We start from the raw sequence: 24,471 nt of genomic DNA on the forward strand, positions 1-24,471 counted from the left end.
TAGGGGCGCCTGGATGGCTCATTTAATCATCTGCCTTCGGCTCAGGTCATGATCTCAGGGTCCTGGGATTGAGCCCCACATCAGGTTCCCTTCTCGGCTGAGAGCCTGCTTTTTCCCTCTCCCTCTGCCCCTCCTGCTCATGCTTTCTCTTACCTCAAATAAAAAAAAACTTAAAAGTTCATAGTTTAGCTTGCAAGTGCAGCCACTTCAGTATGCAGAAGTTCTTTATGCGTACTTCCTATTTCATCACACAATATTAAACTATGCATTTGAGTCAAGATTTAATAAAACTAATCTTTTTTACTGCTTTGTCACAGGCAGTCTTAAGTGAAACAGACTCATTCCCTCCCTCCCTCCCTCCCTCCTTTCCTTCCTTCCTGTGTGTGTGGCAGTGAATTCAATGACTACTAGTACAGTTTGGTGCCACTACTCTGATCTGTAATATGTCAGTAATTTTCCCCACCACTGCTTTTGCATCATTAGTGTAAATGTCAATACAGTTGGCACATAATGAGTTAGTATTGTGAAAATAGTTTGGCTCTCATGGACCCGGTGAAACAGTCTTGGGGGCTTCCAGAGATCCATTAACCACTGAAATCCTTGAGAACCACTAACTAAAGAATATTAAAATGCTCTTAAAGCATTTTAGAGTAGCATAAGTCATACAGTAATTCAGGTTCTGAATAGTAGAAGTTGATTATAATATATAGATGAATTTACTGGTTCAAGCTTTTAGTATTTCAGCTTTTCTGAAGGTATACTTCCTGACTGGTTTGTAAACAATTTTGTACAGTAATCAATGTCTGTTAGAGATAGGATTTTGTATATCTGTATCACCAGATACTGGGCCTCTCTGTAAATATCTAGCTTAGTTTGTTAAAGGTGGTTTAATTAGCTAATTTTTCTAGTTACTATTTTTTTCTTTTGAATACATAAAAGTGTAAAAATTAATGTGACATCAAGGTTAATACTATACCATAAGGTTAGAGGTTTCAGAGTATTTCTGTTCTGATATTTAAGTCACCTTAAATGCTCTAGTAGTGGGGACTGTTTTCTGATTTTTTTTTTTTTAAGGTTTTGGTTGCTGTATATAGATCTTATCATTTTTTTAGAAATTAATAGTAGAGCATATTAAAATATTTTTTTATTTTTATTTTTTAGAGAACAAGAACGTGCACACGCCAGAGTGGGGTGGGAGGAAGGTGGGAGAGTGAGGGGGTGGTGCAGGGGGAGGAGGGATGGAGGGAGAGAGAGAGAATCTTAAACAGGCTCCTTGCCCAGCGTGGAGCCCGATGTAGGGCTCGATCTCATGGCCCTGATATCATGATCTGAAATGAAATCAAGAGTCAGACCCTTAACTGACTGAGTCATCCAGGCACCCCCCAAGATCTTTTTTCTTTTTTTAAAGATTATTTTATTTATTTATTTGACAGAGAGAAAGACAGCGAGAGCGGGAACACAAGCAGGGGGAGTGGGAGAGGGAGAAGCAGGCTGCCCGCTGAGCAGGGAGCCCAATGCGGGGTTCGATCCCAGAACCCTGGGATCATGACCTGAGCCGAAGGCAGATATTGAACGACTGAGCCACCCAGGCACCCCCTCAAAAATCTTTTAAAGATACAGTTGTGCTTCACATTTCTGTCTTGTTGGCTTTCACTTTCATTGGTTTGCTGAGTTTTCTGAAGTAGTTTGTCTTCAACAGACATGTTGTTGAATTTCTTTTACATTGGTATTTGGAAACATAGAATTGTAAGCCTGAAGGAGGCACTGTAAATCAGTTCACTGTATTCTTAATTTGTAATAAAGTAAACATGTTTTTGCAACAAGTAATCTTATTATTTTCCTTACTGTAGAAATTGTGAATCATTAAGCTGCTTTATGGGGAGCACCAGGAAAAGCTTGTTCATTTCTACCTTTTTCTGTTCTTTTGCAGTGATCTTAATCATAGCACGCAATATGTACAGGGGCTAGCACTTTGTACCCTTGGCTGCATGGGCTCTTCAGAGATGTGCAGAGATCTTGCAGGAGAGGTAGAGAAACTCCTGAAAACCTCCAATTCTTACTTAAGAAAAAAGGTAACTTTTAATGAAGTCAGATTCTGCATTTGGATTAGAGAATATTATGGAGATGGGGAGGCAAATTATTTTGAGAGCTCTGATGATGAAATAACCTATCTTTCTCTGCAGTAAATATATTTTAAATGATTATATATAAGTCAAGTGTTTATAAGTCAAAGTCTGTTTTTATACTAATTTTGGAGGTGGGTTTTTTTATTGCTAATTAACTCCAATTGGTAATTGTGAACTCTTTAATTCTTTTTTTTTTAAAGATTTTATTTATTTATTTGAGAGAGCGAGAATGAGAGAGAGAGAGAGAGCATGAGAGGGGGGAGGGTCAGAGGGAGAAGCAGACTCCCTGCCGAGCAGGGAGCCCGATGCGGGACTCGATCCCGGGACTCCAGGATCATGACCTGAGCCGAAGGCAGTCGCTCAACCAACTGAGCCACCCAGGCGCCCATGAACTCTTTAATTCTTCTCTTAATTCCTTTTGTTTTTCAAGGAAATGATTTATAAACACACGTTACTGGATATCCTGGATACCTAATTTACCAGATTCTAAACAGTATTAAAGTGATAATGAACAGAACTTTAAGAATTTACTTTTATTCTAATAATTAGTGCCCATGTCTTTGTATTAGTGCCTTTGAATCTCTGGAAGTACAGTTCCATGGTGACCTGGGTAATTATTAGAGAATGATCTAGAACACACTTTCTAAATTGGTGTGTCTAAATGAAATAGTAATGGAAGACAATGATCTTAATCTCTTACTTGCTTGATATAAACATTTTATGTTTTTTTTTTAAGATTTTATTTATTTATTTGACAGATACACAGTGAGAGAGGGAACACAAGCAGGGGGAGTGGGAGAGGGAGAAGCAGGCTTCCCGCTGAGCAGGGAGCCCCATGTGGGGCTTGATCCCAGGAGCCTGGGATCATGACCTAAGCCGAAGGCAGATGCTTAATGACTGAGCCACCCAGACACCAAAATTTTATGTTTTTTAAAATTGTCCTTGGGGTGCCTGGGTGGCTCAGTCGGTTAAGCGGCTGCCTTCGGCTCAGGTCATGATCCCAGGGTCCTGGGATTGGGCCCCGTGTCGGGCTCCTTGCTCAGCGGGGAGCCTGCTTCTCCCTCTGCCTCTGCCTGCCGCTCCCCCTGCTTGTGCTCTCTCTCACTCTCTCTTTCTCTCTGTGTCAAATAAAAATAAAATCTTTAAAAAAAATTAAAAAAAAATAAAATTGTTCTTTAACCCTGTAACCTTCATAAACAAAAGGTGTAAAATTTAGAACTTCCAAGAAGTGAACACTTACTATTGCCTGGTTGACATTCACTGTGCCTCCACATTAATGGTGTGAGGCAAGACGTTACAAAGGCCAAGCTGTTTTCCAGGATCATGGACTGTTAATGTTGATTGTGAAACAAAGCCAGTGCTTTCTCCTAAAGTATGAGTGGGCTGCTCTTGTTCAAAAAGTACATTATTTCATTAAATAAAACATTTCTGTGGATTGGAAAAAAATCTTTTTTCCCCCAAATATAACTTGGGGAAGAATTAACTGAAGTCTTCTCTTGTTACTGTATCTAAACTTTTGTGGTATTTAACTCCAACAAATAGTAGTTATGGTTACTTTTGGCGTAATCAAAATCAGTCTTTGTACCTCTCTTTCCAGTGAACAAGCCAAGACCCATCTTTTCTTCAGTAGAAACTAGCTAATTATTAAATGATTTTCTTGATATCAGCAGAGAATGAATTGGGGAAGATACGGGTATTATTAAAAGTAACAGTAGTAATGTATCTTTAAATTGCATGGTGTTTTTATAAAACCTTTTGGTCATCTTAGAAGAACGAGTATCACAGATGGAAGCCTTTATTTTTTACTCTGTAAAACTCCACAGAAGTTATATTTAATTTGTTTGATAAATTCATGTTAACCATGGTCTAGTCTACGAAGTTTTTGTCCACTTATTTAGTAATGCATGAATGAAGGGACAGGTGAGCTAAAAGTTCTCATTAATGAAATAATATAAATTGGAAAGTCCTAACCAGTTAATAAATAATAAATCTGCTGTCTAACTTCTTCGTTCTTTCTTCTTTCAGTAGGTGAACTAAATGATAAGGTTTTTTTGTTATTGTTGGTGTTGTTTTTTGTAACATTGTTTGCCCTGGCTTAATTGAAATAAATCTTTTGTCCTTTTTCTTTATAGGCAGCACTGTGTGCTGTTCATGTCATCAGGAAGGTTCCTGAACTTATGGAGATGTTTTTACCAGCAACAAAAAATTTATTGAATGAAAAGAACCATGGTAATGTGATTTGGATGTGCTTGTGACGTATTGAGGGAAAAGAGGAAAGAAAAGGCTTCAGGCAGTTTTGACCTTCTGTTTGAGTGCGGGGGACTTGCCTTTTTACTGTAGACACTTTGCCAGGAAGGGTTGATGGGTCAAATCTCTCTGCTCATATCCTGCTTTTATAATTAGAGATTGATTCCTTCATAGTAAAAATTCAGTTTTCATTTTCAGTCCTCTTTTACTATATTAAAAATACTTTTTTTTTTTTTACTAATATTCATTGTAATATACAAATGATCCTAGCCTTGATTTTCGTATGTAAAACACTTTGATTTCCTGGCTATCTTATAATAGAAAAAACATTATTTTTTTATTGCCTTGTGGTAGGAGTGTAAGATTTATGAAAATCCTTTAGGTTACTTGTAACAAGAATTTATAATGGGTTCTCAGATATATTTATATAAAACTTGAGAGAAATTAAATGGAACATGGCTCTTCTTTCCCATACATTTTATTCTTATTTTGAAGTCAGTGAAACAAGTTCTAAGTCAGGAAAATTCATGTGTCCTACTAAATGCTAAGAGAAAAAATGGTAAGGTATATTTAATTTGATTAATTCAGTCCTGTGCCTAGAAGACTCAAACTTAATGAACAAATGAATGGTTAGGGTACTTATTTATTATTAGTGTAAACTATTGTGAGATCCTTTTCACTCTGGGACAAGCATATTTACTTGATCATCCATAATTACCTTGGAGTTTTGATTCATTTTACCTGGAAATTCAAAATCTTACTAGATTTTTACTTTTTGAATCATCTCAGCTAACAGCTTATTAATAAGTACAGGGCAGATGATACTAGCTTTTAGTGACTGTGAGTATTTCTTTATGGATGGTCTCAAATGGAGAGACACGTGTGTTGGTTTTCAGTTTTTAGCAATTATCTTGGTCACATAGTTGTTTAAAATATTCTGATTTAATTGATTTGACCAGTATTAAATTGGGCATCAATTAAATACTTCCTTTGTATTCACCTCAGTGCTAGCTTCTTTGGGAAATTAAAAAAAGTAGCAACTATCCTTTTGGAATTGACCTTCAGAACTCAAAGACCTGTTCTATGAAGTTGAATAAATATATAGCCTCATTTTAGTTTTCGTTTGCTCTTATATTTCAGGTGTCCTTCACACATCTGTAGTCCTCCTCACAGAAATGTGTGAACGAAGCCCAGACATGCTTGCACATTTCAGAAAGGTAGGTGCCATTCTGTATACCTAAGCCTTTCTTGGTTGAAAAATGATTTTCCTGAAAAGTACATGATTTTCTCACTTACGAATTTTCTTTGGAAAGGAAGTTATGGAGCTGAATAAAGGACTTGACCAGCCCTGCTGTGTGGTAGGGCTGGAAGCCAGATTTAGGCATATAAGAACTGGCAGTAGTACAGTGTTTTCCTTTCATAATAGAAGTCTTCTCTCAGTGTTGACAGAGCTACCAATCTCTCATGTGCTTTATCTGCTGTTTTCACATTGAAGAGATGTAACCTGAGGTCAAATTACAAACAGGAAGTGTGTGTGTGTGTGTGTGTGTGTGTGTGTGTGTGTGTGTGTGTGTGTTTAAAGGCAGGTAATTTTTTTTTTTAAGGTGAAAATTGCAAAGTGAAATTTGACATTACTTTTATGTAACACAGGGTCACCTTCTGTTCATTTTAGACTGTTGACTCTGGTGACTGAAACCTAGCTTTCTTAAGTTCCCCCCTCCCTTTCTTACAGCGTTCTAAAGTGGAAATTTTTGTTTCCTTCACTGGCTTTTAGAAGATAGTAGTAAGGAGGCCTGGGAAAGACTGTGTTTTCGGTAGTTACATGGGTTTAATTCTTTTATAAGGTGCTGATCACTCGATGAATGGGGCTTACTTTGTATTTTAGATCTAATGAGGCTCTAATAGCACTTCTTTTTTTGGCTTTTTTTTTCTTAGATGTTCATGTCTTGATTAAATTATTGTATAAAATAGTATGAGGCCTGTATCTGTCCCTAATGCTTGCTTTGTATGTTTTGTTCCTGTTGTCTGTTTGGAATCCTGCTGTATGTTAGAATGAAAAGGTAAGAATTAACCCTCTTTTAGATGGTGCATGCCTGCATTAGGTCCTTAGTAGCTTTTGTGCATTCATCCACAAATGTAGCTTTTAAACATATACTAATGCTGAAGCTGTGCTTAATACTATGAGTTATTTGTTCTAGCGTTTTTGGCTAACTCCCTAGTCCAGTTTTTGTCTTTTCACTTAAACTCCTCACTCCAGAGTCAGCCTTGGATTTCAGTTGCAGCCTTTCCTGAATTCTAAGCCTCCTTCTCTGCCTTTTCTTCATCTTCACTTGAGAAACTTTGAACAGTGTCCCAGTGGCTTTGGTGATGGCAATTCCAGATCAGTTTGGAGCCTTGGCACAAAACATTGCTTCTTTTTGAAGTAGATATTTTAGAACCATGTGTGGGTAACCTCATACTTTATAAAAAGCTCTGTATATACTTCTGAGCTCTCAGTTCAGGCTTAGAGCTTTTATTTCTCTCTTACCTGCACTTAATCTTGCCTGGAAGTTTTGGGATATGAAAAGGATTTTGAGGTAGAGTGGGTAGGCATCAACTGATTTTCATGGCTGCAGCCTTTCCCTTTGTCATCTTATTTTGTTTGTCTTGTCATAGGTTTTAGTGACTTGCATTTTTGTCTGAAAAGTAAAGCTGGGTCCCAAGGATTTGTATGCTAAACATTTAGACATTTGTGCCTTTTGTCCCAGGGCAATTTTATGTAGTGTGCTGGTCTTTTGTCAGTGAATAAAAAAATTTCTGGATTTAGTAGCCCAAGGAACAAAGACTTCTCCAAGAAATCATATTAAACAAATAATTAGGGATATGTATAGTACAAAAAAGGAGGCCATTGAGACGTATGCAGAGTGAGCCACTTTTTGTGCAGAGCTTGGTAACTAGGTGATCCCGGCTTTATTACATTTTAAAGCAGTTTACAAGTTTATATTATTCTCAACTCTAAATCTGCCCACAGTTGACAGATTTAATGGGGATTCTGTTTAGAATTTATAGGTCAGCATAACCTAGGTTTGTTTTAATCTTGGAGTTGTCCGAGTTAGAATTTTTTTTAAATGGATTATGAATCACTTAATTCTGAAGTGTTATGGCCAAACTTCTTTAAATTCATACAGATTATGTTCTCATATTTAAAAGTGGCCTTGGGCGCCTGGGTGGCTCAGATGGTTAAGCGTCTGCCTTCGGCTCAGGTCATGATCCCAGAGTCCTGGGATCGAGTCCCGCATCGGGCTCCCTGCTCCTTGGGAGCCTGCTTTTCCCTCTGCCTCGCTCTCTCTCATGAATAAATAAATAAAATCTTAAAAAAAATAAATAAATAAAAGTGGCCTCAACGTTGTGAGTGCATTCCTCGGGCATACCTTGGCCTTTGTTTCACTCTTGATCCCGGATCCTTTAGAGTTGAAGCATAAGGAGGAACAGAGCCAGAACACAGTGAGAATAAGTAATTGAGTTGCAGCAAATTGGTTGGGGCTGTTCTGATTGCCTCCAAAAGAGATGCCATTTCCTTCACTTTGGACACTTGTTTTCTTAATTTAGGTGATTAGAGTTGTTTATGTAGCTAAACTGAGTTTTTAGTTGGAGCCTGGAAAAGCTCCCATTGTGGCACACGTTTTGGAATAGGGTTTAAGATTAAGTGCTTGATCAACAGAATGAAATGAATAATATTTAAAGTGTTTTTAAAAAATAAAGTATTTTAAAGTTCAGCTTAGCCATAAAATTGCCTCTACTATTTGTTATGACTCTAATGGACAAAGTAAAGGAAGGACAAGAAGGGAATTCTGACCATAAGGAATGTATGGTTTCAGTACCAAGATGAGACAAGAAAGCAGGCAACAAAGTGTGTATAATTAAGTGCTGAAATAAAATTTTACCAAAAATTGTATCTTATGAGTTAAGAATAGGGAAAGGAAATTATTCATGGCCTGGTATCTCCTTAAGGTGAAAAATACAATTTTTCATGTGTTTTTCCATTTGGTCAATGTTGGAGGCTTTTGTATTCCCTGTTGTTTGTTGGAAAAAAATATGACTACCCCTGTCTTAAGAGGAGAGAAATTCTTTCTCTGTTTGAGGTAGATATTTTAAAACTGTAATTTTAATAAGATCACCAGTATTTTTGGTGATAACGTTTTATATCCAAATGTTTGAATGGATAAAAAATCGAACGTGTTTGTGTTACCTAAGTATGTCAAGTTCTGTAGAAGTAGATATGCAGTATGGCCTGTAGGCATCTGTTTGACTTGGTTCCCATAGGCTTTCTGATCTCCTGGTATTTGTAGTATTTTTGCATATATAACTCTGGAGTAAAAAAGTCATTAGTTTTTAATTCAGGTAAAATACATATTCCTTCTTGAGTTCGTAGCCTAAGTACTCCTAAGTTGTATTTATCAACCATCAGCGGTATACCAGCATATGGTATCAGTAGAATTTTCTTGGATTCAGACCCTTGCACCCTTTTTTAAAGCCAAATTACTTGTCTATTCAAGAGAAATTCTTTGATGTTCACTGTTTTTTGATGCATCTTTCTTCTCTGCAGCTTGTGCCCCAGTTAGTTCGTATTCTAAAGAACCTCATCATGTCGGGATATTCACCAGAACATGATGTTTCTGGTATCAGTGACCCCTTTTTGCAGGTGAGGTTGAAAGAGTATTTTGGAGAAATTAATTTAATACCTTTGGAGTAGATTGTTCTTTCCTCTTAACTTTGTGTCAGTAGAAATTTGTTAACTGATTAAACGAATTACAATAATAAGTGAATAGTGACATGGTTCTGTACTGGTTTAATAGAATAAAATTATAGTTGTAATGTGTAATAGCGATTGCATAGGGACTTATCAATATAGTATAGCTCTGTAGGTGGTGGTATCCTTTAGCTGTGGAGTGACAAAGTGTGGGTTGTCTCTACTTCATTCAGACATAGAAGTATTTATTACTTCTCTAAAGATAATGTTTAAAATTCTTCTCTTTGAATCTTGACATTTCTAATGAGATCTGAGACTTCATTTAAGTTATTTGAGTTTCATACCAAGTAAGTTCCTTTGTGCCAGGCATAATTTGTTGAAACTAATCATGTTTTGCACATTAGGTACGAATTTTGCGGTTATTAAGAATTTTAGGACGAAATGATGATGACTCAAGTGAAGCTATGAATGATATATTAGCACAGGTGAGTAGACTCAATCTGCAGTATATTAAATCTTCATTTTAGTGTAGTGGGGAGCAGAATGATGGTGGTTAGATAGAGCAGTATTTATTTGTGTTTCCTCATTGGTGGCTGTAATCAGTCACAAAGTGTCTCTTGTACCTCTGGATATTTTTCGGAAGTATTGTTTTATCACTTATGTACTGCCCTCTTGTGACTTTTCAGGTTGCCACAAATACGGAGACTAGTAAAAATGTAGGAAATGCTATTCTTTATGAAACGGTTTTGACTATCATGGATATTAAGTCAGAGAGTGGACTGCGAGTAAGTCTTTTTTAATCTTTTCCCTAAACATTTCAATTAGAATAAATAACTTAGACTTGAGTACTTTATTTTTTCTTTTTTATTTTATGATTTTATTTATTTATTTGACAGAGAGAGACACAGTGAGAGAGGGAACACAAGCAGGGGGAGTGGGAGAGAGAGAAGCAGGCTTCCCACGGAGCAGGGAGCCCGATGTGGGGCTTGATCCCAGGACCCTGGGATCATGACCTGAGCCGAAGGCAGACAACGACTGAGCCACCCAGGCGCCCCACTTGAGTACTTTAGAAATGAATTGCATTTGGAAATTTGGTGCAGGATGTATAATGCTGTGTTTTGGTATCTGAAGTATCATTCCCTCCATTGAAGGTTTTTAATATTGATTATAATAAAGTTTGGAAGCTCTTAGGTATAGTTAGATAATATATATACTGTTGGGTGAAGGAAACATTTCACAATAAGCTTTTATTAGAGCCATGATTTGAATTGTATCCATCACTCCAAACAAGACATCTTATTTGAATTAATTTGTTTTTCTTAAATATTTGTGTGTCTGTGTGTGTGTGTGTGTTTAAGAAATGAACATTTAAAGTAAAACTAAAACAGTACCAGAGGTATGTAGGGAGGGAAATGTTTGCCTGTAGCTTTCGCGTTCTTCTAGTGGGGAATATGGTTATCCTTTTCTCATGTATTTTTTTAGAAATTAAAAATTGTGTCTGTACATGTGTATTTCTTCTTTTCCCCACTTTTTGAAACTTTTGGTAATAATTTTAGACTTACAGAAAAGTTGCAAAAATAGTTCGGAGTTCTAATATACCCTTCACTCAGTTTCCCCTAATATTAACATGGTGCATAACTAGAGATAATTATCAAAACTAAGAAGTTAATATTGGTACCGTACTAAACTATAGAATTTAGTCAGATTTCACCAATTTTTCTACTTCTGCCATTTTTCTGTTTGAGGAGCCGATCCTTAACATAAATGTTTAATTTTCTTAGATTTTAACCTATGCTATTTCTCTTTAGGTCCTAGCCATAAACATCCTGGGTCGTTTCTTATTGAACAATGACAAGAATATTAGGTAAGTCAACTGGAAAATATCTTGTATCCTGGTATTTTAAAGGGGCAGTTTTGGTACCAGTATCAAATAAAAGCAAAGAAAATATAAATGGTAACATTGAAATCATTTCCTCTTGCATTTTGGGGCTAAGGAAAGGCATACTATATGCTTATTTTGTTGTACTACTTGGAAGAATTTGGAAGAATGGAACCAGTCACTTTTAGAAGTTTAAATGGACTTGACCATGAATGCAAATCTTAATACTTCTGGTTACTACTACTTAAGATTAGTGTGTCTTTTATGCCTTTAAGATGTTACCATTATACTCTCTAATTCTGTCTTGTCTTTTAAATATTTAAAAATATTTAGTCATTAGACATCTTCTTTGTCATTATTTATGTAGAGAAGAATTATCCTGAATTTTACATTTTAATTCTGTCTTCTGCAACTTTGTTTCATCCAGATATGTAGCTTTGACATCTTTGTTGAAGACTGTGCAGACAGATCATAATGCAGTACAGAGGCACAGAAGCACAATTGTGGACTGTTTAAAAGATTTGGATGTCTCAATAAAACGGTAATAGATTATTGATAGTTCTCTGCCCCACCCCCCACCTAATAACTTCATAATAGTTCTGAGAATGAGAATGTTGCCATTTGTTTTTATTTAGTCATCATTTTCACAGATGAACTCTGCTGAGTAAATCCTTTTTAAGAAAGGATTGAAAGGATTGGGAGGGAGAAGGTTAGGTCAGTGAAGGAGGCCAATAAGGAATACTGAAGTGCACACTAAAGTTGTCCTTGGTTCTTTGATAAACAACCAGGTACAGATAAGCTGGGGAGAAGTCTGTTTAACAGAGGTACTGTGCTCTGTGTGCTGGAGGATGAAAATGCTGAGTGATCCATCGGCTAAGTGTTTTATCACAATGCTGAAACTCAATTGCTGACAGCACACATTTTCTCACAGTACTTATGCCCCAAGATACTAGAAGCAGCTGTGGTTTTTAGAACAGTGCATCTAGGAATCACCGTTAGGCAGCAGATAGCACTTTGAAAAGGCATAAATTCTTTCCCCTGATGGAGTAACTATACTGAATCTATTGGAAGAACTGGAGATGTTTGTAAAACCTAGTTATAGTTGGCCTCAGTGAACTATGGTGGTTCAAATCCAGAATAAATTAGATTTGAAATGATCTCTGAAACCATTCATTTAACAAATATCTATTGATACTGGGTTCCTTTTATTTGCAGAGAGCAGATGCTAAGTGCGTGAGCAATCTAAAGACAGACCTAAACTCAGCAACAATAACTCATCTAGTGCTTTGCACAGGATTTTTTTTTAACTAAAAAAATTTTTCTTTTAAAGATTTTATTTTTAAGTGATCTCTGTACCCAACGTGGGCCTCAAACCTACAACCCTACAAGAGTCGCATGCTACACCAACTGAGCAGCCAGGCACGCCAGGATTTTTTTTTGTGGGAGTGTGCTTTGCACAGGATTTATAAGCACCCTCTCAGTTGATTCTCAGAGCGAGCCAATGAGACAGACAAGACAATTACTTCTGTCCCCTCTTAACAAATTAGTTAAAATACAGTCCCATGGGAATCAAATTTCTTGTAAACCTACCCCTGTACAGGGCAGACCTGGGAATAGAAATTAGACCTTCTGACTTCTGTGTTGACTCCCTATTGCTCATGACTTGGCTTTGCATTTCAAAAGTAAAACCCGTGTCTCCTTGACAGACTGTTTAACACTAGGAGCTCAGACTTTGGAGCCCAAATGCCTCATTTCACATTTTGGCTCTGTCTTTATTAAAATTGGTTTGGTTACTTAATTTTTCTCTGCTTCGGTTGTCCCATATGTAAAATGCAAATACAAGAGCACCCACTTCAGGGGCGCCTGTTTGGCTCAGTCCATTAAGCCTCTGCCTTCAGCTCAGGTCTTGATCTCTGGGTCCTGGCGTCGAGCCCCACATTGGGCTTCCTGCTCAGTGGGGAGCCTGCTTCTCTCTCTCTCTCTCTCTCTCCCTCTGACCCTCCCCACCACTCATTCTCTCTCTCTCAAATAAATAAAATCTTTAAAAAAAAGAGCACCCACTTCAAAAGGTTATGCAGGATTAACTGGATTATTTTATATAAAGTACTTAAGCACTGTATAAGAATTAGCTATTATTGTATTCTTGTAAAGATTGAATGTTGTTTATAGGTTAGCTAAGATGAAAGTATTTCTTACTTAGTAAATTGGTATTTTGAATCATTTTATATACCATGTTTGGAATTATTGACCAAATATGAAAAGATACATGTAGTAATCTTCTAACTTATATGTTAAACATTTCCATTTTGCCTTGGTTGCCAAATTTGATAGGCAGTTATAGAAACTCTTATTTGCCCGCATAGCACATGCCCTTTTTCCCTTTGCATGGCCCTCATTCTCTCTTTTGTCCCCCCACCCAGCTTTATTGAGATAAAATTACGTATAAACATTGTGTAAGTTTGAGGTGTAGGGTGCATTAATTTGATACATATGGTAAAATAGTTACCACCATGGCATTAGTGAACACCTGTATCATGCCACATAGTTACCATTTCTTTTTTGTGGTGAGAATATTTAAGATCTACTTCCTTAGCAACGTTCTTTTTTCTTTTTTTTTTTTTTAAAGATTTTATTTATTCATTTGAGACACAGAGATACAGAGAGAGAGCATGAGCGGGGCAGGGGGGGAAGGAGGTAGAGGGAGAGGGAAGAGCAGGCTCCCCGCTGAGCCAGGAGCCCGATGTGGGGCTCGATCCCAGGACCCCGGAATCATGACCTGAGCCGAAGACAGACACTTAACCATCTGAGCCGCCCAGGCGACCCTCCCTTAGCAACTTTCAAGTATATAATACATTTTTATTATTATTAATTGTTATCATGCTGTACATTAGATCCCCAGAACTTACTCATTTTATGACTGAAGTTTTGATCAACGTCTCCCCTTTCCCCCCACGCCTGAGACCCTGGTAACTATCATTCTAATCTGTTTCTATGCTTTTGACTTTTTTAGCTTCCAGGTGTTAAGTGACATCATACAGTATTTGTTTTTTTCTGACTTATTTCACTTTAGCATAATACCTTCAAGGTGTGTTTTTATTCCAATTTTCTATATATCTTTTGATGTAGACTGTTACATCATTTTTGGACAGAAGTGGGTGTAGTCAAAGAACGTGGTGGCTTTAGCACTTTTTTTTTTTTTAAAGATTTTATTTATTTAATTGACATAGACACAGTGAGAGAGGGAACACAAGCAAGGGGATGGGAGAGGGAGAAGCAGGCCTCCCACGGAGCAGGGATCCCGATACGGGGCTCGATCCCAGGACCCTGGGATCATGACCTGAGCCGAAGGCAGACGCTTAATGACTGAGCCACCCAGGCACCCCCGGCTTTAGCACATTTTTAAGGAATAATGCAAAGAGGTATTATCATTTGGTAATAATTTTTGTTGCTTCTCTTTTTGAGCCTTTTAACTATTCTGAATTTCAGCTTCACAGACTGTTGAACCCAAACTGCAGTTTTGGTTGTAAGTAGTGTATCTTTTAGAGCTTTTTGAAGAAAAGTGTTGAATGAAGATTGAGAATGTTAAAACTAACCTTGTTAACTTTGGTTATCTTGTGTACAAAGATTGGGATCACAAGATCGTGGAAGGACATCAGTACATCTGCCAGTACTTGATGTTCAGAAACAACACACCTGGGTCTTTGATTCCCACTATAAATATCGTAACTTTTTTTTTTTTAATTTTTTCCCTCTGCAAGGCGTGCAATGGAATTGAGTTTTGCCCTGGTAAATGGGAATAATATCCGAGGCATGATGAAGGAATTACTTTATTTTCTGGATTCATGTGAGCCAGAATTTAAAGCAGACTGTGCATCTGGAATCTTTCTTGCTGCAGAAAAGTAAGATTTAATTTTTACATTTATTGGTAAAAGATGCTTGGAACTTTTTGAAAGCATCTTTACAACATAGGGAAAGTGTTGTAAACCTCTTTAAAATGTCTAATGTTTATTTCAGGCTCCCAGTTAGAAATTTGCTTCATAGAAGGCCATTCTAGCCAGTATTTATGCTAAGCCCAAAAAGAACCCTACTTTTATAAAATCTTCTCTTCTGTCTGTTCTTTAGTTTCTCATCTATGAAGAAGAGAATAGAAAAGCTTTTGTTCATTTGTTTGTGGGTTTTGGGTAGAGAATAGAAAAACTGTAGCATCATAGCATCTGAATTGTGGTTCTGTGTAAAACCTTTTGGAAGAGTCCTCAGTTGTAGTAGTATGGTTATTTCTCCTCTCTGCACTGGCGGTTTAAGGGAGTGAGTTTCTAGGTCCGGGAACAGCCCCTTTTCTTCTTTCCTCTCTGTCCTCATGCTTTGTCGTTATGATTTGTTTTCTGAAAAACTGGAGATGGAGTCCCATGTCTCAGCTCAGTAAGTCCTGTTGCAGTTATTATGTGAGCCGCCTGAGTTTGTGTACCATTTCATTACCCTGTGAAATGGGGGTAACTGCTAGATTTGAAGATAAGATGTGTCCAAAAGTAATCACTTTGCCAGTAACCCTAAAACGGACTAGGACGGGATCTTTGAAAGTCACTGAGCACAGAATCCTTCACAGGTTCCAGCTGTTTCATCTGGTGCCATTGTTTCCCCAGGTATGCACCTTCCAAACGGTGGCATATAGACACGATCATGCGCGTTCTGACAACGGTAAGTAGTGTTTTTTTGGTCAACATAACTAGGTGCAGGATGTGCTGATTAATGAGGCAGACAGATCCCTTGTTCTTGTGAAGCTTTACATTCTAGTTCTAGTGGGGGAGATAGGAAATTCATGGGGAAATATGTACTGTCCTGTTAGGCAAGAAAAAAATACTACGAGAAACACTGAAGCAGCATGAAGGACTACAGTCGTGGCAGGGGAGAGTGGAATATGGGGAAATGCGCCAAGGCTTTTAGGTAGAGTAGTCAGGGCCGGTCACTCGGAGGTAACACTTGACGAGAGAGCTCAGTGAAATGAGGAGCCATGCAAAGGTTTGGGGGAATAGAAAGTGTTGCAAAGCCCTTGAGTGGCAACAAGTGTGGCCTGCTTGGAGGTAAGAAGAAGGCAAGTGAAGCCAGTAGCATGAGAGGCAGAGAATGATAGGACCGAAGCAGGGGCTGGATTATAGAGGGCCTCAGAAGAGTTTGGAATTTTTTAAAATATATATATAGGAAGCCATTGGAGGGTTTTGAATGACTAAGTTTTTTCTGGATTTAAAATTACAGTTTTATAAGATATTCTTTGGCAGTCTTCCAGAGTTTTGGAGCTTCCCTGTTTATCATTTGGTTAATAGGGATCAGAGATTTAACAGTCGAAACGAAAGTGTAGTGGCATATAAGGAAAATGTAACTACTTATGTCTAATTGCTGTCCCAGAAGTAGATACCATAAAGGGAAACTTTCACAAATTTAATCACATTAAAATTTAAAACTTGTAAGGCAAAAGGAAAAAAATCTACAAAGTTAAAAAGCAAATGACAAGTGGGGGAAAAACACTCTAACGTGACAGCATGTTAATATCTTTATAAGTAATTTACAATTGATAGGAAAGATCAAACAATGTAATGAAAAAATTGGCATTTGAACAGACATTTCACAAAAGTAGAAAGAAATAGCTAGTTAACATTGACAAATACCTTTACTAGTAAAGAACTTTTACTTGTAAAATTACAAGGGAGGCATCATTTTTCACTTGTCATACTTTTTAATCTAAGTCCTAGTGTTAATTAGGAAATAGAGAAATAGTACTCTCCACTTCATATTGGGTTATAAAATGGTGCCCTCTTTCCCACGTTCACTTCTGGAAATCAAGAGTTGGCCACTTAACTGACTGAGCCACCCAGGTGCCCCTAGTTTGTACCTTTGAACTTATTAATTCTCTTTTTAGGAATTTATCTTGGAAAAATAAAAGGACAAGTGTACAAAAATGTATATACAAAGATGTTCATCCCATCCCTTATATAATGGGAGAAAACTGGAAATAAATACAAGTCTCCAAATGGGCATTGGTTAAGCAAGTTATGAAACATCTGTAGGAAGGAGTGACATCATTAAAATTATGATGTGTGTGTATATATCCTTGTTGCTGTGGAATTCTGTCTGTGACACACTAGTTTTCTAGTTTACTTGAATTAACTTTGTAATAATAAATGCACTGATGGGGAAACTATATTTTAACAAGAGCTATGAATCCGGACCCATTTTAGTTTTTATAAGGCTTAAAAGAAGAGAAAAATTAGAGCTCTTGAAAAAAAATGTTGTCAAAATCAAAACCATTCTTTTTAATGCTCTTGCTTTTCATTTTTCTAATTGACTTATATAATCTTATTATGGTCCTCTGGTTTTTCCTCTTTAACCTATTGATGTGCTGGAGTACATTAACAGATTTTTGAGTGTTGAACTAACCTTCCATACCTGGAATAAATCCCACATGGTTTTGGTGTATAGTTCTTTTTATACATTGCTGTATTTGATTTGCTAATATATTTTTTAGGATTTTTGCATCTATACTGGTGAGAGATACTGGTCTATAATTTTCTTTGATCTATGTGTTTTTCAGTTGTTTAATCTCCAAATATTTTGGGATTTCTTAGCTATCTTTGTGTTACTGGTTTCTAGTTAAATCCTGTATGACTTTTATTTATTTATAAAAGATTTTATTTATTCATTTGAGAGAGAGAGAGAGACAGAGAGCAGAAGCAGGGGGAGAGGCAGAGGGAGAGGGAGAAGCAGACTCCCCACTGAGCTGGGAGCCCAACATGGGGCTCGATCCTAGGACTCTGAGATCATGACCTGAGCTGAAGGCAGATGTTTAACCATTTGAACCATCCTGGCGCCCCTATTTATTTATTTTTAAAAAGGTTTTATTTAAGAGAGAAAACACAAGTGGGGGGAGGGGCAGAGGGAGAAGCGCACTCCCTGTTGAGCAGGAAACTCAATATGGGGTTCCATCCTAGGACCTCAGAATCATGACCTGAGCGGAAGACAGACACTTAGTCGACTGAGCTACTCAGGCGCCCCTGACTTCTATTTTTTTAAATTTGAGATGTTTCTGGGGCGCCTGGCTGTCTCAGTTGGTAGAGCACGTGACTCTCGGTCTCAGTGTCATGAGCCCATGCCCCATGTTGGATGTGGAACCTACTTTAAATGAATAAAAATAAATTTGAGATGTTTTTTGTGGCCCAGAATGTGGTCTGTCTTGGTGAATGTTGCATTTGAGCTTGAGAATAATGTGTTTTCTGCTGTTGGATGAAGTGGTGTATAAATGTCAATTAGATCATGTTGATGCTTTCTCTTATTTAAAACACTGCTTTTTCAGGGCGCCTGGGTGGCTCAGTTGTTAAGCGTCTGCCTTCGGCTCAGGTCATGATCCCAGGGTCCTGGGATCGAGCTCCGCATCGGGCTCCCTGCTCCGCGGGAAGCCTGCTTCTCCCTCTTCCACTCCCCCTGCCTGTGTTCCCTCTCTCGCTGTCTCTCTCTCTTTCTGTCAAATAAATAAATAAAATCTTTAAAAAAAAATAAATAAAACACTGCTTTTTCCCACTAGGGAAGAAGAACGTAAAGCAAATTACTTATTTTTTAGCTTCTCTCCATTCCTTTTTGACCATCTCCCCAAACTTTTCTCTCTGGGTTTGTGTTTTTTTAGCGGGAGTAGGTATCCCAGTCACCTAGGGTTTTTTTTCTGTCTCTGTCTCTGTCTCTTTCTTCTTTTCTTTTTCCTTTTTCTTGGTCTCATTCTTGTAAATCAGATCTGCTCCTCTGTCCAGTAACGGGAGCTTGATCAAGATGGGCTGATACTAGTCACAGGTTCCACTGTTTATATATCCTGCACAGCTTGGTTATCATAATCCTCTGACAAGGCCAAGATTTAGTTTCCTCATAGGTTAGATAGCTTTACTTTGTTCCATAGTTGCAAATAGTATCTCAGATTCTACTAGTCAAGAGGACATTAAAGAGACCAGATTTGTTTTTGTTTTTAAAGTGTGGATGATTAAATACAAAATATTTCCCGTTTCTGGGACGAATGGTTCTGTAGTTTTTATAAACTCTAGTTTTTAAAGGATGCTCTGATGTTTTAAATAAATTGAAGTTTTAAAAAGGTTACTATTTACTTAATTCTTATTTAGAATGTTGCCCTTTTTGGGGGTGCCTGGGTGGCTCATTTGGTTAAGCATCTGCCTTCTGCTCAGGTCATGATCCCAGGGTCCTGCTCAGCAGGGAGTCTCCTTCTTCTGCCCCATCCCTCTGCTTATGCGCACGTGCACGTGCTCTCTGTCTCTCAAATAAATAAAATCTTTAAAAAAATTTTTTTAAAAATGCCGCCCTTTTGGACTGTTGATGATCCTCTCCGTCCCCCAAAGTAAATGTGGCTTCTATAAGTAGCCCATATGATTTTAACTACGTTGGGGAGTTGTGAGAAGGAAGAGGTTGTTGTAATGAAGTTCCCAGTGAATGTACTTAAATTTTTGAAATCTCAAACCTAATCTGTTTTGAGTAGAAAAGGCTTTTCTTTTCTACTCAAATGTATAAAGGTCCTTTATATTTTACTTTTACTTTGACAAAGGAGACTTTTTAATTGTTTATAAAATAAAAAACTTGGATATTCATTTAAATGAGAAGTAAGTCATTTGAATAAGTAAGACTTTGAAGTTTGAGGGGCATATAAACCTGAGAATTGGAACCATCTTTATCTTCGAGGATGCTTTGTAGTAGTCTCCTTTGAATAAAAGCAATAGCTAACATTTCTTATCATTATGGTATGTTTCTAAGGGTAACTGCATTTCCTTTTAGGCAGGAAGCTATGTTCGTGATGATGCAGTCCCCAACTTGATCCAGTTAATAACCAATAGTGTGGAGATGCATGCCTATACTGTCCAGCGCTTGTACAAAGCAATTCTTGGTGATTATTCTCAAGTAGGTACTTTCTACTTTGGTGGGGAAATTACCCATTATGTTCGTGGTGTGTTCTTATTACTAACACTCTAAATGTGCCTTGGTTTTGACCTTTATGATTTTTTGATGACCTGTGATTTGCATTAATCCTTGCAAGGGTTAAAAGCCTTTGACAAATGGTGACTTTCTTTTGACAGCAACCTTTGGTACAAGTGGCTGCATGGTGTATAGGTGAATATGGAGATCTTCTTGTATCAGGCCAGTGCGAAGAGGAAGAACCTATTCAGGTACCCTTTGTTACTCTTCCAGGAGGGGAGAAGATAGTCTTTTTGGTTATAGGAGTATAGTGTTTAATAGGAGTTGAGGTTGATTCCTTGAAAACCTGTTAAAGAAGTTAATGCCAGAATTATATTGGGAAACTTGAGAGTTTTTGAGATGGAACTTACTAGCACTATGTGAGATTTTAAAAACATCTGCAGACCTACTTCTCACCCCATCAGACTGAAATATATTATTTCTCCTACCCTGTAGCTTGATAAGAAGAAATGAGACATATCCATGTCTGCATTTGCTTATTAAAAGACTGGCTTTAGGAGAAGTTGTGGCAACAACACTTGAACTCTATTTATCCTTTTATTTTCTTCCTTTACTTCTGCCTCTTGAAACTAATATAATGTGTCTCTCAGTCCCCACTGGGTATTTTCCACCCTTTTTTTTTTAAAACCTCCCTTCTATCTGCTTCTGATTGATGGATCAGCTTGGACAGTTACCGTGGCAAAGCACAGATTGTGTTAGAAGTTTTGGTAATGATGGTAGGGTTGTCTTTTTGGTGGCATTCTGTAACTTGATATCAGATTTAGATATTTACTGTTAGAATTCGTCCTACATTTTTTTTTTCCTCCCCAGGTAACAGAAGATGAAGTGTTGGATATTTTAGAAAGTGTCTTAATCTCTAATATGTCCACCTCTGTGACCCGAGGTTATGCCCTCACTGCCATTATGAAGCTTTCTACCCGATTCACCTGTACTGTAAAGTGAGTATGGAGAAAAAGTAGGATGGACATGTTATTTGTAATTTTTAAGAACTTTGTTACGGAAAATTTCAAGCAAAAGCAAAAATAGGATAGTAAAATGAATTATATATACCCATTATTCCACAGTAATAATCATTAATTTATGGTTCATCCTTATTTTATCTGTACTTTGCTCCCTCTTATCCTCACACCCCACCATTTATTATTTTGAAGGTAAAAAGTTATGTTTTTAAAATCTGATTTCTAAGGCCTTTTCTCTTTTTTAAAGTAGAAAAGTTACTTCACTATTATAGGGGTTCTGGTTTATTATAGTATTTTGAGATGTCTGAAGAGGAAGAAAATCACGAAGGTTTTGGTGGTTAAATGGTTAAATTCTCTTCACTATTTTGAATAAAAGTCAGTTGGATTAGTTTCCCAGCCAGGCATATTTAAGGCAGACTTAGTTCTCTTTGACTTTCTTTAAGGCCCTGTGAAAAATTGTATTTTTTACTAACTCTTTAAATTGTGAGCTGGAAGAATTTGTTGTCAGGTAGTAACTCTTTGTTGATAAAAGCTTATTTTAAAGTTGTTAAAGAAGAGAATGAACATTACACACTTCTTTTGTAACAAATTAATAATTGGTAGTTTTTTCTAGCAAATTTTGGGGTGTGGGACATTTAACAGACAAAATCTAGCATTATAGTTAGAACAGGTTTTTTTTAAAAAATATTTATTTATTTGACAGAGGGAGACACAGCAAGAGAGGGAACACAAGCAGGAGGAGTGGGAGAGGGAGAAGCAGGCTTCCTGCCGAGCAGGGAGCCCGATGCGGGGCTCCATGCGGGGGCTCCATGCAGGTAGCCCAATGCGGGGCTTGATGCAGGGCTCGATGCAGGGCTCGATGCAGGGCTCGATCCCAGGACCCTGGGATCATGACCTGAGCCGAAGGCAGACGCTTAACGACTGAGCCAGCCAGGCGCCCCACAGTTAGAACAAGTATAGTGGTAAATAATGGTGTTGAGGTATATGTTGGATGAAAGAAGACAAAGGAAAGGTGTTTTGTTTTTGAAAAGATATGTAAATTAAGGAAAGAGGAGTATTTCAGATTTTTAACCAGAAAACTCTGGTTTGTTTATTCTCTCTGCTTCTTTATGAACTTTCTTTTGGGTATTTGAATTTGTTTGTCATTTTATCCCAAAGCCGAATTAAGAAAGTGGTTTCCATCTATGGAAGCAGCATTGATGTGGAACTCCAGCAGAGGGCGGTAGAATATAATGCACTTTTTAAGAAATATGACCATATGAGGTAAGTGAAAGAAGCTAAGCAGTGCCTGTGGCTCTTAGTGTCCTGAACACATTGTCATGATCATCTGCAAAGGAGACTCATTCCTTGTGCTTTATTAACTGGACATCACAGTTCTATTTAGTCCTACTTGCTTGACTGCTTTTATTTGTCCATCTTCTATTCTGCCTGCCCTGCAAAGACGTGAGATACCTGTGTCCTCTCATTCACCTTCTCCCCTTTCTTTTGGTATGAAGTGTTTGCTTCATTTTCCATTTTATTTGGTTAAGAAGTGGGAGTTGTGTTTTTTCGAGAGAATCTCATTCCAATATTTAACTTTGTGATGCATGTTCTTTTTTCCACTTCTTTCATGCAGTGTCTTCTTGATTGGAAATTGTTAATACCTACTTATTTACCTTTCTTTCATTCCAGTTTTTCTACCATCAAGAAATCCCAGTCTCTTGGGATTTAGGTGGACAGTTTGTCTGTTCAGGGTTTCTTACTCGCCCTTAATCCAGCCAGGAATTTAGGTCATGTATTCTTGTCATCTACCTTCTGTTTTCGTGTGTGTGTTACAGGGTGGGGAGGGGAGATGGCTGTCCATGTTTGACTCCAGTATAGTAACAGTGATTGTCTTGGGTAGGGAATCTAGGTTAACTGCCTAGAATTTAACCACTTCAGATTCTTCCAGGTCTGCCCTCCTTGAGAGAATGCCTGTCATGGAAAAAGTGACCACAAACGGCCCTACCGAGATTGTGCAGACAAATGGAGAGACAGAACCAGCTCCACTAGAGACCAAACCACCACCCTCTGGGCCACAGCCCACCAGCCAGGTAGCTTTTCACTTGCTTATCTGGAAATCCTCACTTTCTTAGAGTTCCTTATAAACTCTCGGCTGACTCCCTTCAGTGCTCCTGCATTGACTGATTGATGGCTCTCTTGCTTATTTTTAAGTGTTGAAAGAGCTTTGCCTTAGCTGCAGATTGGACAAATGACTAATGAATTGAGATATTATTTCCTTGTATAGGCCAATGATTTATTGGATTTGTTGGGAGGAAATGACATAACACCTGTTATTCCAACTGCACCTACAAGCAAACCAGCTTCTGCTGGTGGAGAACTTCTTGATTTGCTGGGGGACATCAACCTTACAGGTGAGACCAGACTGGAGTTATATATAAATGCCTTGGCTGGGGATAAAGGCCTTGAAAAACTACACGAACATAGACTTTCTGGCATGTGAATCAATTAAAGAGGGGAAAGGCCAAATGAGAAGTAGGAATGGAATCTTCACAACATCTGGGATATACACTGCCATGCTAGTATTATAGACCTAATTCACAAGGAATATTTAAAGTCCAATTTTTAATTTTGGGAGGATAAATTGCTCTCATAGTACTTAAGATAGAAAGGACTTTCTCTTTCAGGCTAGAAGAGAAATATATCTCAAGTCACTTCTGCTTTTAGTTAGTGTCTTAAAACACCACTTTTTCTGCGTTTCTTTCTATTCATGATTAGCTTTCAGGAGCCAAGGCCATTTGTGGAGAGTGGAGAGATGTTAACCTATTTTCCTCTCACCCTCTTAATAAAACAATGGAGGGAGAAAATCATCCTTGATGATAATATTCAAATACAACTTTTCATTTGGGAACATTTTTTTTTCTTATGTTTCTTTATGTGTAGTTGACATTAGTAATTGTTGATGTGTTCAGTGACATTATGAACCCCCGAGTCCCAAGCGTATCACTGTAGCATATAATTTCTATCTTAAGTGATTTCTTTAAAGGTATGATGGTGAGTTACTGCATATATGACCTCAAACAGAAAATAGCCATAAGATAAGGATTTTGGGTGGTCATCTAGACAAGCTATCAGAGGCTAAATGATTTTTCCTAACACAGCTTCTTCCCAGAGCTTATGGTTTATATTTATGTCTTAACCAAACTTCAAAATGTTACTGATGTATACTTTTGAGTCATTCCCAAATAGTTTCAAATCCTCAGGTGCCATAGTTCTACTGGATATATCGAAAAGCAGGGCGCCTGGGTGGCTCAGTCAGGTGTCTGCCTTCGGCTCAGGTCATGATCCCAGGGTCCCGGGATCGAGCCCCACATCGGGCTCCCTGCTTAGCGGGAAGCCTGCTTCTCCCTCTCCCTCTGCTTGTGTTCCCTCTCTCGCTATGTCTCTCTGTCAAATAAATAAGTAAAATCTTTAAAAAAAAAAAAAGCAAAACAACCCCTTAGTTAACACATAGTGTATAGATGATTCACTTACTTATTA

At 37.7% G+C, this 24,471-nt stretch overlaps 1 protein-coding gene and 1 non-coding gene across 2 annotated transcripts in view; both read left to right on the top strand.

Moving 5' to 3' along the window:
* AP1G1 (adaptor related protein complex 1 subunit gamma 1) overlaps window positions 1-24,471 on the top strand; it is a 75,455-nt gene that overhangs the window by 39,734 nt on the left and 11,250 nt on the right. Inside the window, exons 4-19 of the mRNA XM_028092575.2 lie at window positions 1,931-2,072; window positions 4,259-4,355; window positions 5,514-5,590; window positions 8,959-9,054; window positions 9,507-9,587; window positions 9,789-9,887; window positions 10,911-10,966; window positions 11,409-11,522; window positions 14,740-14,880; window positions 15,622-15,676; window positions 19,796-19,918; window positions 20,095-20,184; window positions 20,804-20,931; window positions 22,111-22,215; window positions 22,883-23,024; window positions 23,219-23,345. Of these exons, the coding sequence (XP_027948376.1) occupies window positions 1,931-2,072; window positions 4,259-4,355; window positions 5,514-5,590; window positions 8,959-9,054; window positions 9,507-9,587; window positions 9,789-9,887; window positions 10,911-10,966; window positions 11,409-11,522; window positions 14,740-14,880; window positions 15,622-15,676; window positions 19,796-19,918; window positions 20,095-20,184; window positions 20,804-20,931; window positions 22,111-22,215; window positions 22,883-23,024; window positions 23,219-23,345 (1,673 nt within the window). The remainder of the gene's footprint in view (window positions 1-1,930; window positions 2,073-4,258; window positions 4,356-5,513; window positions 5,591-8,958; window positions 9,055-9,506; window positions 9,588-9,788; window positions 9,888-10,910; window positions 10,967-11,408; window positions 11,523-14,739; window positions 14,881-15,621; window positions 15,677-19,795; window positions 19,919-20,094; window positions 20,185-20,803; window positions 20,932-22,110; window positions 22,216-22,882; window positions 23,025-23,218; window positions 23,346-24,471) is intronic.
* LOC114204349 (small nucleolar RNA SNORD71) lies at window positions 11,817-11,901 on the top strand. Its single transcript, XR_003608173.1, has one exon. It is a non-coding gene; the product is annotated as a small nucleolar RNA SNORD71 (small nucleolar RNA).

The sequence above is a fragment of the Eumetopias jubatus genome, unplaced genomic scaffold (genome assembly GCF_037043125.1).
Source record: "Eumetopias jubatus isolate StellerSeaLion01/CBP00866 unplaced genomic scaffold, mEumJub1_p1.0 scaffold_10, whole genome shotgun sequence".
Taxonomy (NCBI): Eukaryota; Metazoa; Chordata; class Mammalia; order Carnivora; family Otariidae; genus Eumetopias; species Eumetopias jubatus.